This window comes from Myxocyprinus asiaticus, chromosome 32 (genome assembly GCF_019703515.2).
Source record: "Myxocyprinus asiaticus isolate MX2 ecotype Aquarium Trade chromosome 32, UBuf_Myxa_2, whole genome shotgun sequence".
Classification (NCBI taxonomy): domain Eukaryota; kingdom Metazoa; phylum Chordata; class Actinopteri; order Cypriniformes; family Catostomidae; genus Myxocyprinus; species Myxocyprinus asiaticus.
This window is the reverse complement of record NC_059375.1, coordinates 11,934,500-11,949,569: the sequence shown is the minus strand read 5'-3', so window position 1 is coordinate 11,949,569 and position 15,070 is coordinate 11,934,500. Positions and strand designations below refer to the sequence as shown.

Genomic DNA, 15,070 nt, shown 5'->3' with positions numbered 1-15,070 from the left:
ACGGCGCGATATGATGACATATGAGCCACGTGGTCAAAACAAAAGTTGCCCTGCCCACTACTAATCGCGTTGTGCTGTTTCTATGCTTCTTTTGTCTCACGTTATGTGAAGATCATTGTAAAGTGCAGTCCGAACAATGATTATTTAGGCTTTTAGTGAATGAAATGAGAGATGTAAATGCGAATGTTTCAAGATGATAAAAGCGAAGAAAAAGAGGAGTTGGGCTTATTTTACACGTTTGGTGTTCTTTGAAAACTGGAATGAATTCTCCGCTTCAAACAGGCATTATCATTCACATCATCGTAGTTCACTTGTTTTCATCGAAAATGAGTAACGATTCAGTGACAGGAAATTGGAGGGGGTGAGGGGGCGAAGTGCCATTTTCGCAAGTTTAGAACAACTGCTCCTATATTCCAAAAAATGCTAAAAATGAATGTAAGGAAGAAAGGGTTCCAGTGAACTTTACAGTGAAATATCCATACAATGCAACAAAGAAACATCCTTATGGGCGTTCCTATGATAAGAAGGGAAAAAAGGCAATTCGTTACAAACAAATGATAATCATAATGTGACAGCACTACAAAATCACAATACAAATATGCATTAATAATAATAATATACGTATATATACATTATATAGCCTTTATATGTGTATTATAACAATTATGTATTATAATACTTTCAAAACAATGCTATTAATATCTTCTATTCAACATTAACTAAAAATGTTATACAATGGGTATATTAAAGTAGCCTATTATTTTACACATTATAATATTTTATACATTATACTGGATAATTCATAATATATTAATATTTAATGTCAAATATAGTCTTATATATTAATATAATAATTGTATAAGTATTATAGTAAACATAAAAATAAAGAATATGTTTTTATCAAAAATGCTTTATCGATAAGAACACCACAACATTGTTGTCTGTCTGTAATCAAGGGGCGCAGGTGCATCTCCCCAAAGCCTCATGAATATTCTCACTTGGTTCATGTGCATTCACAGTAATAACACCATTGGATACCAGCTGCTGGTACAGAATGATGCAAAAGAGGGATTCTCCCAGGATCTAAAGGAATAGTTTGATCCTTTAAACCCGCGTCGCCAAGGAAAATATCTCGCATTGTGATCTGTTTTTTTATTTGATTATTTCAGAAATCCCTGTTATTTTAACAGTTGATCTTTATTTAGACATAGATTTGGTTTACTATCCCAATTTTAAAGTAGCTTAGTAGACATTTCACCCCATTGGATATTTCCATTCTAGAAGAACGAATCGCTTGGATGTGCGCCTGAGACATTCATAATACGGTCCCAATTGAAGGGAGTCGACCAGAAGAGACCACCACTTATTACCACCGAAAAGACTAAAGCAACCTACTGCACTCAGGAATACACCAGGACAGAATGGGACATGCAAACAGAAGCATAAGAGGATACACTTTTCTGCTTTGGGTTGCCGCAGTATTGTTGTTAGTGGAAAGCCGAAGAGGGAAACACCCCAAATGCCCCCCTGGTTGCACGTGTACCAAAGATAACGCCTTGTGTGAAAATGTGCGATCTGTGCCACACAGCTTTCCTCCTGATGTCGTCTCACTGTAAGTGTCCTGCCAGAGTTTACATTTATATACAGTTAGCGAGGAAATTACTCATGAATGTTATGCTGAAATAAATCTCTTAATATGAAACTTTCAAAAAATTAATGTAGATATGAATCTTTGTAGCTATAAGTTATGTAGTCTTTGTCTATGCATGTAAAAATTAATTTATATAAGGTATAATCTTTGTAGATAATGTTGCCTATATATAAGTCTTTAAATATAGTTCTTAATTATGTGCATATGCATATAAAGATTAATGTATATATAAGTCCGTGAAGATATTATATTATTTTTGAATATGCATGCAAGACGAATGTTTATGTAAGTATTTGAATATATTGCATAACCTTTGTATATGCATATAAAGATGATACATGTAAGTCTTTGCACGTATTAATTGTACTTTGTACATATTACAAAAATGTGTGCATATAATCTTTGTAAATGAAGTTTGATGTATATATAAGTCATTAAGCGAATTGGATTATCTTTGTATATGCATATAAAATAAATACTTGTATATATTGTATTTTATATAAAGATTAATTTATTTGGATGCAGAATTGTAAAAATAATGTTTGTATATTCTAATCTTGCAATACTACATTTACAGTGCACATGTGCACTATACTCATTTTTATTTCCTCACAGATCATTTGTGAAGTCTGGATTCAGTGAGATTGCAGGAGGAAGCTTTCTCCACACACCATCCCTACAGCTTCTGTAAGTTCCTATAATGTCATGTATTCTTTATTGATCTTTATTAGGATGGAGCAATTACTGCCCGGCCCCCTTTCAGGGACAGGCATTTTGGGGGCATTCTTCACTGTGCCTAATTTCTCAAAGCCCTTAAATTGGTGTGAATATTATGCAATGCAGCTGCATTGTGAGGAACATGGCCCTGTCCTCGTGATAAGCAAATGAGAAGATCTCTGTTAAAATAGCAACATATCTGTTTTATAATATTATTCGGACAGTTCACATACGATTGCAACATGTAAAACCTGAGAAATAACATTAAAAAGGCTTGAACGTGATAGATGAGTTACTACTACACAAATGTAAACACTCGCACAAATGCAAATTTGACCACTTGCATTGGGCAAAATATGACCAATCTTGCACCCAGTGTTACTGTAGGTCTGACTGCGCAATATCGTGATACTGAGAACGCATGGAACACTGTTGGCACACTGAAAAGTTTATGTGAAAAATACCAGTCTCTGATTGGGTATAATGGGGTCTTTCAACAATATAATTAAAATCAGAAAGGTATGCGAAGAGACCAACAAGAATGCTATTGTTCTATTTTCTTCAGGAGACAATCGATTATTCAATTCTTTTTAGAGGCGACATTTTCTTTACATCCTATTTCAATACATGTTGTACGATTGAAAGAATATTTGTGGTCACCATTGTTTTGTTGTAGTTATTTTTGTAGGTTCTACAAACTCATGAAACCATGTTTTATTTATTCCACAACCTCCCAGATTGTTTACAGCCAATTCTTTTGACTCGATCAATGAAGATGCTTTCCAAGGTCTTCCACATCTGGAGTATCTGTGAGTTTGATTTGATTTATTTTCTTTGACAATACCATCGTCATTCAAAATGATGTCATGCAAGAGAGTCTAAAATGAATATTTCATTTCAGGTTTATTGAAAACAACAAAATCGAGTCGATTTCACCCCGTGCATTTAGAGGTTTGAAATCTCTCATACATCTGTGAGTAAATCAGAGTTTTATGACTTATTATTTACAGATGAATACATAAATGTATTGCAGTGGAAATGAACACAATGTAAAAGGGGAGTCCCGGGGCTAGCTGTTACACTTTTTACTCCAGTGAATATTTCTCAGAAAAGGTTTATTTTTAAAAAGTCAATTTCTTACCTTAAAAAAAGAAGCTATTGAACATTTGCACCATTATTGCCCAGGGAAAAAGATTCTGTCCATTGAATGCATGCCATTAAATTGCAACCTGGCCCTATAGAATGAACGTTACTATAACTACATTTTTGCAAACTGAGTTTTACATGCCGCTTTCTACGTTTTGCTGCAGTTTCCTAGTGAAATGAACACTAGAGGTGTTACAACAACTATGCATTTTATTAACACAAATCACGGGTACTATTGGCTGTTTATGACTTTATAAACACTTATTTTTCACACTTTTACTCACACACTGCTATGTAATCAAATAGAAACGCATTTACTCTAATGCATCATTTGAAAAACTATACATTTTAACGTTTGTCTACGTTCATCCACATTTAAACACTTATTCCAACATGATTAGCTTCCACTTTTGCTCACCTGATAGAGTGCTGACTTTGGGCCGAGGAAGCTCGGAGTGAAAGTGAAGCGAAAGTGCAATAGAAATGACGTGGTTGCATCAGTAAATGGGCTTTTCATGGTGAATTTGCATTTGAAACACTATCGGTTAGGTTTAGGCATTGGTTTAGGGTAAAGATGTCTGTTTTATTTACCTCTCATTTGCTTTTAGGACACTACTGGTTAGGTTCAAGAGTTGGTTTAAAGTAAAAATGTCTGTTTTGTTCACCACTAATTTATCTTTTTGAACACTATCGGTTAGGATCAGGTGTTGGTTAAAGGTAAGGATTTCTGTTTTATTAACCTCTTATTTGCTTTTAGAACGTTATCGGTTAGGTTTAGGTGTTAGTTTAGTACAGGGGTTCTCAGCGGGGGCGTTCAAAGGATGCCAGGGGGCGCTGAGAGCAAATTAGTAGAGAGGGGGTTGTTAGGTTACAAATGGGGGGGCATTTATCAGTCATAATAATCAAATCTATCGTCAAGTTCCTCTTTGAATTAAAATGTTTATCAAGGCTTGGAGTATATCAGTTAGTTCTCAATTATACGAGTTGGTATGCATTTGTACCGCGGTTCATCTGATTTTTAAGTCTAGTGACACATCTGAAGTATCAGGTTTAGCAGCGTCAAATACACAGGCAGAGGCACAACCTCAGCTAATGCACCTGTATGTCTCTGTAGATGGATACAGCTCAATGGACAGAGCAGCGTGAGCGCAAAGCTCTTAAAGCTCAAGCTCTTAAACTCGCAGCTTTGCGAGAATCAGTGAGAAGCAAGGCGCGAGAAGCGGAAACCATTTGACTTCAGCACAGTATTCTATATCACCACCCTTGAATTTACTATAGTAACACTAACTTACTTTAGGCAGAAATAGATTCATAATATGTGGAGTTCAAATAATGGAGTGGTGGTGGCATAGTGGGCTAAAGCACATAACTTGTAATCAGAAGGTTGCTGGTTCAATCCCCAAAGCCATCACCACTGAATCCTTGAGCAAGGCACTTAACTCCAGGTTGCTCCAGGGGGATTGTCCCTGTAATAAGTGCACTGTAAGTCTCTTTGGATAAAAGCATCTGCCAAATGCATAAATGTAAATATAAATAATAAATATTATCATATCACTACTTCAGCTCTATTAAATTTGATATAGGCTACATTAGGGGAGTGAGGGAATATAATAAATGTTTGTTACAACTTATAAATATTTATATTTTGTATTTATTGTTTTACATTGTTAGATTAGGTGTACTGTTTATAATTACAAAAATGCCATAGTTTGTTTTATAGAAATCATGTTACATCTAACCATGGTAGTGAAGAAGATCCATGCTTCCATGTGTTTATTAAGGTCTTGTTACAAATACCACTGTTAAAACTATCAAAATAAATAATTAAGGAATAAATTAAAATGTTTAAAAAGGCAAATGTAAAATATATTAACAATATCACTTGTATTATCAGTCTTTTATTGTTTCTGTCTTCGTATTTTAATTTTATAGGCCCAAGATTTAGCCCTCCATCTGCTTGAATTTAAGAAACGCAAGGTTTGGTCTCACATTCATTATGCGTAAGCCTGCTGAATTTATTAACATCGAAGAATCCATTGAAGTTGCATTGAGCAAATTAAGCAAATAACACAAATATTGAGTTTTGTGTTTTTTTCTTTTTTTCTTTTTTTTGGTACAGCAGAACTTCCGCTTTCAAATTATGCCACATAATTTGTTTTATTTACCTCTTATTTGCTTTTAGGACACTCTCGGGTAGGTTTAAGTGTTGGTTTAGGGTAAGGATGTCTATTTCGTTCACCTCTCATTTATCTTTCAGGACACTATTTGTTAGGTTTAGGTTCAAGTTTTAGGTTAGAGAGGTATGTCTTGCTCATTAAAACATCCATCTAATATTCAACTTAAAACCTTATCTGATTACAACATCATTTCTCTCACTTTTGGTGCCCCCCGCTGGACATTTCAATGGAAAACTGCAGCCAAACGTGTAATGAAGCACGTACTTTTAGTTTGCAAAAATGTTGTTATTGTCAGGTAAATTTTATGAGATCAGGCTGTTAAATTGCCAATTACACTGTTGGCCTTTCAGCTAAATTTGAACATAAAACAATTATTAAGCACTAAACAATTCATGAAACAACAAATATAAAAGGCAACATGTAAAAGGCAACATAAATAAATCTCAAAACATTGTTTTAGCCAAAAGAAATTGTAATTATTAAATATTTTAATAAAATTTAAATAAATAAAACACATGACAACCTGCACTGATCAATGGCAGTGCCAGTGCATTTGTTTTTTTTTTTGTTTTTTTTGTGCGTGTGTGTTCACTTGTTTATCGAAAAGCTATGATGATACTGGAATTTTAGTTTGTAGGATGGAATTCACAAAAATTATTCAAATTCAATGATTTTTGAAACCAACATACCAACAAAACCAACCATTTTTAGAGAAAACAAGCATTTGTATATAGGTACTGAGATATTGCCCCGACTGACAACTAGCCCTGGTCTACCCTAATTTTGACATTATGCTAATCATTTTTGTTTTACTCTTTTTTTAGGAGTCTTGCCTACAATAATCTTGAGACGTTGCCCAAAGACATTTTCAAAGGAATGGATGCTTTAACAAAAGTGTATGTATTTCACCTCATAATTTCAACATTTCTGGCAAAAATATAAAGCTATATATACTGTATACTGTATATACTATATATACACTATTGGCCAAAAGTTTGGAATAATGTACAGATTTTGCTCTTATGGAAAGAAATTGGTACTTTTATTCACCAAAGTGGCATTCAACTGATCACAATGTATAGTCAGGACATTAATAATGTAAAATTACGATTATAATTTAAAAAATATGTTCAGAACTTCTTAAACTAGTTCCAAGAGTTCTCATCAAAAAATCCTCCACGTGCAGCAATGACAGCTTTGCAGATCCTTGGCATTCTAGTTGTCAGTTTGTCTAGATACTCAGGTGACATTTCACCCCACGCTTCCTGTAGCACTTGCCATAGATGTGGCTGTCTTGTCGGGCACTTCTCACGCACCTTACAGTCTAGCTGATCCCACAAAAGCTCAATGGGGTTAAAATCCATAACACTCTTTTCCAATTATCTGTTGTCCAATGTCTGTGTTTCTTTGCCCACTCTAACCTTTTCTTTTTGATTTCTGCTTCAAAAGTGGCTTTTTCTTTGCAAATCTTCCCATAAGGCCTGCACCCCTGAGTCTTCTCTTTACTGTTGTACATGAAACTGGTGTTGAGCGGGTAGAATTCAATGAAGCTGTCAGCTGAGGACATGTGAGGTTTCTATTTCTCAAACTAGAGACTCTGATGTACTTATCCTCTTGTTTAGTTGTACATCTGGCCTTCCACATCTCTTTCTGTCCTTGTTAGAGCCAGTTGTCCTTTGTCTTTGAAGACTGTAGTGCACACCTTTGTATGAAATCTTAAGTTTTTTTGACAATTTCAAGCATTGTATAGCCTTCATTCCTCAAAACAATGATTGACTGACAAGTTTCTAGAGAAAGCTGTTTCTTTTTTTGCATTTTTTGACTTAATATTGACCTTAAGAAAAAACAAACACAAAGACAATATTAAGCTTCATTTAATGAACCAAATAGCTTTCAGCTGTGTTTGATATAATGGCAAGTTTTTTCTATGACCAAATTAGCAATTTAGCATGATTACTCAAGGATAAGGTGTTGGAGTGATGGCTACTGGAAATGGGGCCTGTCTAGATTTGATCAAAAATGACTTTTTTAAAATAGTGATGGTGCTGTTTTTTACATCAGTAATGTCCTGACAATACATTGTGATCAGTTTAATGCCACTTTGGTGAATTAAAGGACCAGTTTCCTTCCAAAACATCAAAACTGTTTTTATTAAACCAAATTATTCCAAACTTTTGGCTGCCAGTGTACAGTTGAAGTCAGAAGTTTACATAGACCTTAGCCAAATACATTTAAGCTCAGTTTTTCTCAATTCCTGACTCATTCCCTGTCTTAGGTCAGTTAGGATCACTACTTGAAATGCTGTCTGAGGCATAACCTAGTGGGCTGTGCTCATGACATATAATGCTGATGCATCACAGGTGACCCGAGTACAAGTCCTGGCTCATGAAGTCCTTTCCCTATCCCACTCCCCCTCTTCTCCCCAGTCATTTCCTGTCACCTCTCCACTGTCCTCTCGCTAATAAAAAAGCCAGAAAAGGTCAAAAAAATTATTAGAAAAAAAAGAATGTGAAATGTCAGAATAATAGTAATAAAAATTTATTTCATCATCACATTCCCAGTGGATCAGAAGTGTACATACACTTTGTAAGTATTTGGTAGCATTGCCTTTAAATTGTTTAACTTGGGTCAAACATTTTTGGTAGCCTTCCACAAACCTCTCACAGTAAGTTGCTGGAATTTTGGCTCATTCCTCCAGACAGAACTGGTGTAACTGAATCAGGTTTGCAGACCTCCTTGCTTGCACACACTTTTTCAGTTCTGCCCACAAATTTTCTATTGGATTGAGGTCAGGGCTTTGTGATGGCCACTCCAATACCTTGACTTTGTTGTCCTTAAGTCATTTTGCCACAACTTTGGAGGTATGCTTGGGGTCATTGTCCATTTGGAAGACCCATTTGCGACCGAGCTTTAACTTCCTGGCTGATGTTTTGAGATGTTGCTTCAATATACCCACATAATTTTCCTTCTTCATGATGGCATCTATTTTGTGAAGCGCACCAGTCCCTCCTGCAGCAAAGCACCCCACAACATGATGCTGCCACCCCCATGCTTCACGGTTGGGATGGTGTTCTTCGGCTTGCAAACCTCACCCTTTTTCCTCCAAACATAACGATGGTCATTATGGCCAAACAGTTAAATTTTGTTTCATTAGACCAGAGAACATTTTTCCAAAAAGATCTTTGTCCTCATGTGCATTTGCAAACTGTAGTCTGGCTTTTTATGGTGGTTTTGGAGCAGGGGCTTCTTCCTTGCTGAGCAGCCTTTCAGGTTATGTCGATATAGGACTTGTTTTACTGTGGATATAGATACTTGTCTACCTGTTTCCTCCAGCATCTTCACAAGGTCCTTTACTGTTACTGTCTTCACTGTTCTGGGATTGATTTACACTTTTCACACCAAACTACGTTCATCTCTAGGAGACAGAATACGTCTCCGTTTGTACAGATGAACTTGGCCTGGATATCAGGCATTTGGAAATTGCTCCAAAGGATGATCCAGACTTGTGGAGATCCATAGTTTTTTTTTTTCTGAGGTCTTGGCTGATTTCTTTGATTTTCCCATGATGTCAAGCAAAGAGACACTGAATTTGAAGGTAGGCCTCAAAATACATCCACAGGTACACCCCAAATTCAGTATACCTCCTATCAGAAGCTAATTGTCTAATTGTCTAAAAGCTTGGCATCATTTTCTGGAATTTTTCAAGCTGCTTAAAGGCACAGATAATTTATTGTAGGTAAACTTCTGACCCACTGGAATTGTGATATAGTCAAATAAAAGTTAAACAGTCTGTCTGTAAACAATTGTTGGAAAAATTACTCATGTCATGCACAAAGAAGATGTCCTAAACAACTTGCCAAAACTATAGTTTGCTAATATTAAATCTGTGGAGTTGTTAAAAAATGAGTTTTAATGACTTCAACCTAAGTGTATGTAAACTTCTGACTTCAACTGTATATATATATATATATATATATATATATATATATATATATATATATATATATATATATATATATATATACAGGTGCATCTCAATAAATTAGAATGTTGTGGAAAAGTTCATTTATTTCAGTAATTCAACTCAAATTGTGAAACTTGTGTATTAAATAAATTCAATGCACACAGACTGAAGTAGTTTAAGTCTTTGGTTCTTTTAATTGTGATAATTTTGGCTCACATTTAACAAAAACCCACCAATTCACCATCTCAAAAAATTAGAATATGGTGACATGCCAATCAGCTAATCAACTCAAAACACCTGCAAAGGTTTCCTGAGCCTTCAAAATGGTCTCTCAGTTTGGTTCACTAGGCTACACAATCATGGGGAAGACTGCTGATCTGACAGCTGTCCAGAAGACAATCATTGACACCCTTCACAAGGAGGGTAAGCCACAAACATTCATTGCCAAAGAAGCTGGCTGTTCACAGAGTGCTGTATCCAAGCATGTTAACAGAAAGTTGAGTGGAAGGAAAAAGTGTGGAAGAAAAAGATGCACAACCAACCGAGAGAACCGCAGCCTTATGAGGATTGTCAAGCAAATTTGATTCAAGAATTTGGGTGAACTTCACAAGGAATGGACGGAGGCTGGGGTCAAGGCATCAAGAGCCACCACACACAGACGTGTCAAGGAATTTGGCTACAGTTGTCGTATTCCTCTTGTTAAGCCACTCCTGAACCACAGACAACATCAGAGGCGTCTTACCTGGGCTAAGGAGAAGAAGAACTGGACTGTTGCCCAGTGTTCCAAAGTCCTCTTTTCAGATGAGAGCAAGTTTTGTATTTCATTTGGAAACCAAGGTCCTGGAGTCTGGAGGAAGGGTGGAGAAGCTCATAGCCCAAGTTGCTTGAAGTCCAGTGTTAAGTTTCCACAGTCTGTGATGATTTGGGGTGCAATGTCATTTGCTGGTGTTGGTCCATTGTGTTTTTTGAAAACCAAAGTCACTGCACCCGTTTACCAAGAAATTTTGGAGCACTTCATGCTTCCTTCTGCTGACCAGCTTTTTAAAGATGCTGATTTCATTTTCCAGCAGGATTTGGCACCTGCCCACACTGCCAAAAGCACCAAAAGTTGGTTAAATGACCATGGTGTTGGTGTGCTTGACTGGCCAGCAAACTCACCAGACCTGAACCCCATAGAGAATCTATGGGGTATTGTCAAGAGGAAAATGAGAAACAAGAGACCAAAAAATGCAGATGAGCTGAAGGCCACTGTCAAAGAAACCTGGGCTTCCATACCACCTCAGCAGTGCCACAAACTGATCACCTCCATGCCACACCGAATTGAGGCAGTAATTAAAGCAAAAGGAGTCCCTACCAAGTACTGAGTACATATACAGTAAATGAACATACTTTCCAGAAGGTCAACAATTCACTAAAAATGTTTTTTTTATTGGTCTTATGATGTATTCTAATTTTTTGAGATAGTGAATTGGTGGGTTTTTGTTAAACGTGAGCTAAAATCAACACAATTAAAAGAACCAAAGACTTAAACTACTTCAGTCTGTGTGCATTGAATTTATTTAATACACGAGTTTCACAATTTGAGTTGAATTACTGAAATAAATGAACTTTTCCACAACATTCTAATTTACTGAGATGCACCTGTATATATATATATATATATATATATATATATATATATATATATATATGGATGGAGTAATTTAAAATTCCATCTCAATAGGGATCTCAGAGGAAACATGTTCAGCTGTGACTGTAAGCTGAAGTGGCTGGTGGAGTGGATGTATAGCACCAATGCAACAGTGGACAAGTTGTACTGCAGTGGGCCTCCACCCTATCAAGGGAAGACGATAAACGACCTAGTTTCTCAGTCATTTGACTGCATTACAGCAGGTAAATCTGCACTGGACTGTCCTAGTAAAACAAAGGCAAACTGATCTACAGAGGTAGGAGAAGATTCTGGCATTGAAATAAGCTGATTAAAATGCATATTTCTCTTTTAATGTAATATATTATTTAAAAATATACAGTATATTTTGTAATAGGAGAATTGTTTCAATCTAGATGATCAAGAATATCTTAAAGCATTTTACAAAACACTAGCAATTACACACTTACCTTAAAGATCCCATTAAAAAATGTCTGTCTTTTCTGTGTTGACGTATTTTCTAAAGTAGCCAATTGTTTAGCCAGTAGCCTTTAGTTAATGTCAAATCTGTGAACCACAATGTTGGGTAGATTACTTCTGAAATTTAATTTGGTACTGATTACAAATCACACAACTGAAATTGTAATCTTTTAGATTACACTTTTTAGGTAGTGTAATCTGGATACTTTTGGATTACTTTTGGATCAGTTATTGCAGGTTTTGATGTAAATCACATTTTAAGTGTACTAAAGCTGAAGTGTGTAACTTTTTCAGAATTAAAAAACTTTCTTCTATCCCATCTTAATATGCAGAGAAGTAATCCATTCTTAGGTTACATTTTCTCTGTAAACATTATGTCTCTGTGGCGCTATAAAAATTCCTCTTTTTGTTTTGAGCGACCCATTCAGGTCAACACAACAATATTGACTCAACCAATGCCGTGGGATGGGGGCGGGACTATCTTTTTGTTCAACCAACAGTAGATCGGGGGGATGGGGGATGGGGGGTGGTGGGTGCTGTTTAAAACAATGTTTATTTTTGCAGTTCAGTTCGGTAGTGCTAGTGCCTCAGAATTACACACTTCAGCTTTAAGTACCAATTTACACTCCTTTTATTAAACATGAGTAAACATGAAGTCAAATCAATTTGCTATTTGTCGGTCCCTGATAAAGCATATTAAATAATTTCATGTAATATAATAGTTGTTTTTGTTCTGATTATGTAATCCAGATAAAATATAGTCCATTACTACCCAACACTGAGGAACCATGATTTGGTACTTGCTAGGCAAGTGCTATTAGGGAGAGGGTACGTTATCATTATAGAGGGCATTTAATTAGGAAAAATTGTACATACACCTGTCTGTAAATTTAAGAACTCATACAAGGAGGAATGACAATTTCAGTTGGCAATGCTAATAATCTAAAAATGGCCGAATACCGTCTGATTAATTGTCCTGGCTGATATGCAGGATTGTTACTAGCCTCAAAGCTAACAAGCATGGTTTAAAAGCCACAAAACTCCAAATTTGATTTCATGGGCTCTTTGTATTAATGAAGGACCACCATTTCAACTAACCATTTTATGTTTATTGCAGAGTTTTCTTTAAAGACGACCCTTTCATTTGAGTCCATATCTGTAGAGGCCTTTACATTTGGGAATGATCAATACGTTGTATATGCCCAGCCCTTCTCTGGAAAATGCAGCTTTATGGAATGGGACCATGTCAACATGGATTTCAGAGCTTATGACACCATAGAGAGTGAGTGAGCAATACAAATCATACCTCCAAGTGCAATAATGCCCTGTTTCAACAGTACAAACAAATCGTAATTCCCCAACTGCAGAGCCACAAAAACTGATAAAACAGTAACATATTTAAGGAACTTTTGATATTAAAGGTGATGTGTTTAATGTCTTCAGTGTCAACTCTAAAATCTCTAAAACCAACTACAAGTAAGCCATTTGAAGTTTGATTTCCCAAAAAGTGTAACAGTGTCTCTGTTTGTTTGAGAATCCTGTCTAGCCCAACATTGCCTCAACCAAGATTGTGAGTTTGGGGGGGGACTATTTTTTTTTTTTTACCAATGGCAGATGATGGGGTGTGTGTGTTCGAAACCTGTTTGAAAACAGTAATTCATTTTTCAGTTCCATTTGGTGACGATCGTGGCATAGAAATATATGTCAGCTTTAACAAAAGAACAACAACATTCCTGCTATCAGATGATACATATTCCAAAGCATAATAGTTAATTCTACAGTTTATTGCTCACTTCTGTCAATTTTGTTCGTTTCAGGCACTTCCACTGTGGTGTGCAAGCCAATGGTCATCGATAACCAGCTTTTCATTATTGTTGCTCAACTATTCGGTGGCTCTCACGTTTACAAAAGGGACAGCTCTGCGAACAAATTCATCAAAATCCAAGACATTGACATTCTGAAAACCAGGAAGCCCAACGACATCGAGACATTCCACGTGGACGGCGAGTTCTTCTTCGTGATAGCAGACAGCTCGAAGGCCGGCTCCACCACCGTGTACAAATGGAACGGCAACGGCTTCTACTCCCACCAGTCCCTCCATCCCTGGTACCGAGACACAGACGTTGAATACCTTGAAATCACTGGCAAAACCCACCTTATTTTGTCTAGCAGCTCCCAGAGGCCTGTTGTCTACCAGTGGAGCAAGAGCCACAAGCAGTTTGACCGCCGGACTGACATTCCCGAAATGGAGGACGTCTACGCCGTCAAACACTTCAAGGTGAAGGGGGAGCTGTTTATCTGTCTGACGCGCTTCATCGGTGACTCCAAGGTGATGAAATGGGATGGCTCAATGTTCATGGAGATACAGACAATGCCCTCGCGGGGTTCCATGGTGTTCCAGCCCGTCTCCTTTGGCAACTCTCAGTACGCCATCCTAGGCAGCGACTACTCGCTAACCCAGGTCTATCAATGGGACAACAAGAAGAGTCAGTTTGTGCACTTCCAGGAGCTCAATGTCCAGACGCCAAGGGCTTTCTCGCTAGTGTCCATTGACAACAGAGAGTTCCTGTTGTCTTCTAGCTTCAAAGGGAAGACACAGATTTATAAGCACTTGATGATTGACCTGAGCAATTAGGGTGTGAATTTAAAACACAGAGAACAAGACCCTTACACACACATACACAAGCCTGTTGTGAAACTACATGCATGATCTAGCCTAGTGCTAATAATAATAATTCCAGATGAATGCCTCTCTAGAAACACCCTTTGTGTATTTCTCTGTTGTCAACGTTTGTTCTGCACTTTTCATTTTTCCTCTTTTTTTGCCCCTTTAAACAAAAGCTTTTGTTAATGTATTATCTGCCATTACGTGCTTGCAAATAGTCACTAAAGAGGTATAATAAGGAAACAACAAAGTTTCAGTCAGTTAACTGTTAACGTATTAACAATCTGCCAAATAAACTGTTTACATTTTTACAGTAATGTAAAAAGTTATTTTTTTACTTTTTTTCTTTTGCACGAAAGGGACCACTTTAATGACATTTCTCAAATTGTGTGTGATAGATTTGAAATGAGTTCTGATCAATAATTTCATTTAATAATGCAATAAGCTTAGATTTAGCTTTGAGGAAAAGTTATGTGTGGGAAGAAAGGTTAGTTGTTTTCTGGTACTTGTTTGTTTATTTTGTTAGATCTAATAAAACCTATAAAAAATATGAAGCTGCTTTGTCATGATGAATGAATGTATACATTGTGCACAGTGGAATTTTTTTTTGCCGTGGCGAATC

At 36.5% G+C, this 15,070-nt stretch overlaps 1 protein-coding gene across 3 annotated transcripts; it reads left to right on the top strand.

Moving 5' to 3' along the window:
* Nucleotides 1-876: 876 nt before the first annotated feature.
* LOC127423129 (leucine-rich glioma-inactivated protein 1-like) lies at nucleotides 877-14,998 on the top strand. Of its 3 annotated transcripts, none has more exons than XM_051667209.1 (8): nucleotides 882-1,612; nucleotides 2,267-2,338; nucleotides 3,106-3,177; nucleotides 3,270-3,341; nucleotides 6,516-6,587; nucleotides 11,379-11,548; nucleotides 12,901-13,065; nucleotides 13,601-14,998. In XM_051667209.1, the coding sequence occupies exons 1-8, from the start codon at nucleotides 1,422-1,424 to the stop codon at nucleotides 14,416-14,418; spliced, it is 1,632 nt and encodes a 543-aa protein (XP_051523169.1). In that variant the 5' UTR covers nucleotides 882-1,421; the 3' UTR covers nucleotides 14,419-14,998. The 3 variants fall into 3 exon arrangements, with proteins under 3 accessions (XP_051523170.1, XP_051523169.1, XP_051523171.1); XM_051667211.1 differs by lacking the exon at nucleotides 882-1,612 and adding an exon at nucleotides 1,647-1,936; XM_051667210.1 differs by lacking the exon at nucleotides 12,901-13,065 and having other exon boundaries at nucleotides 877-1,612.
* Nucleotides 14,999-15,070: the final 72 nt, after the last annotated feature.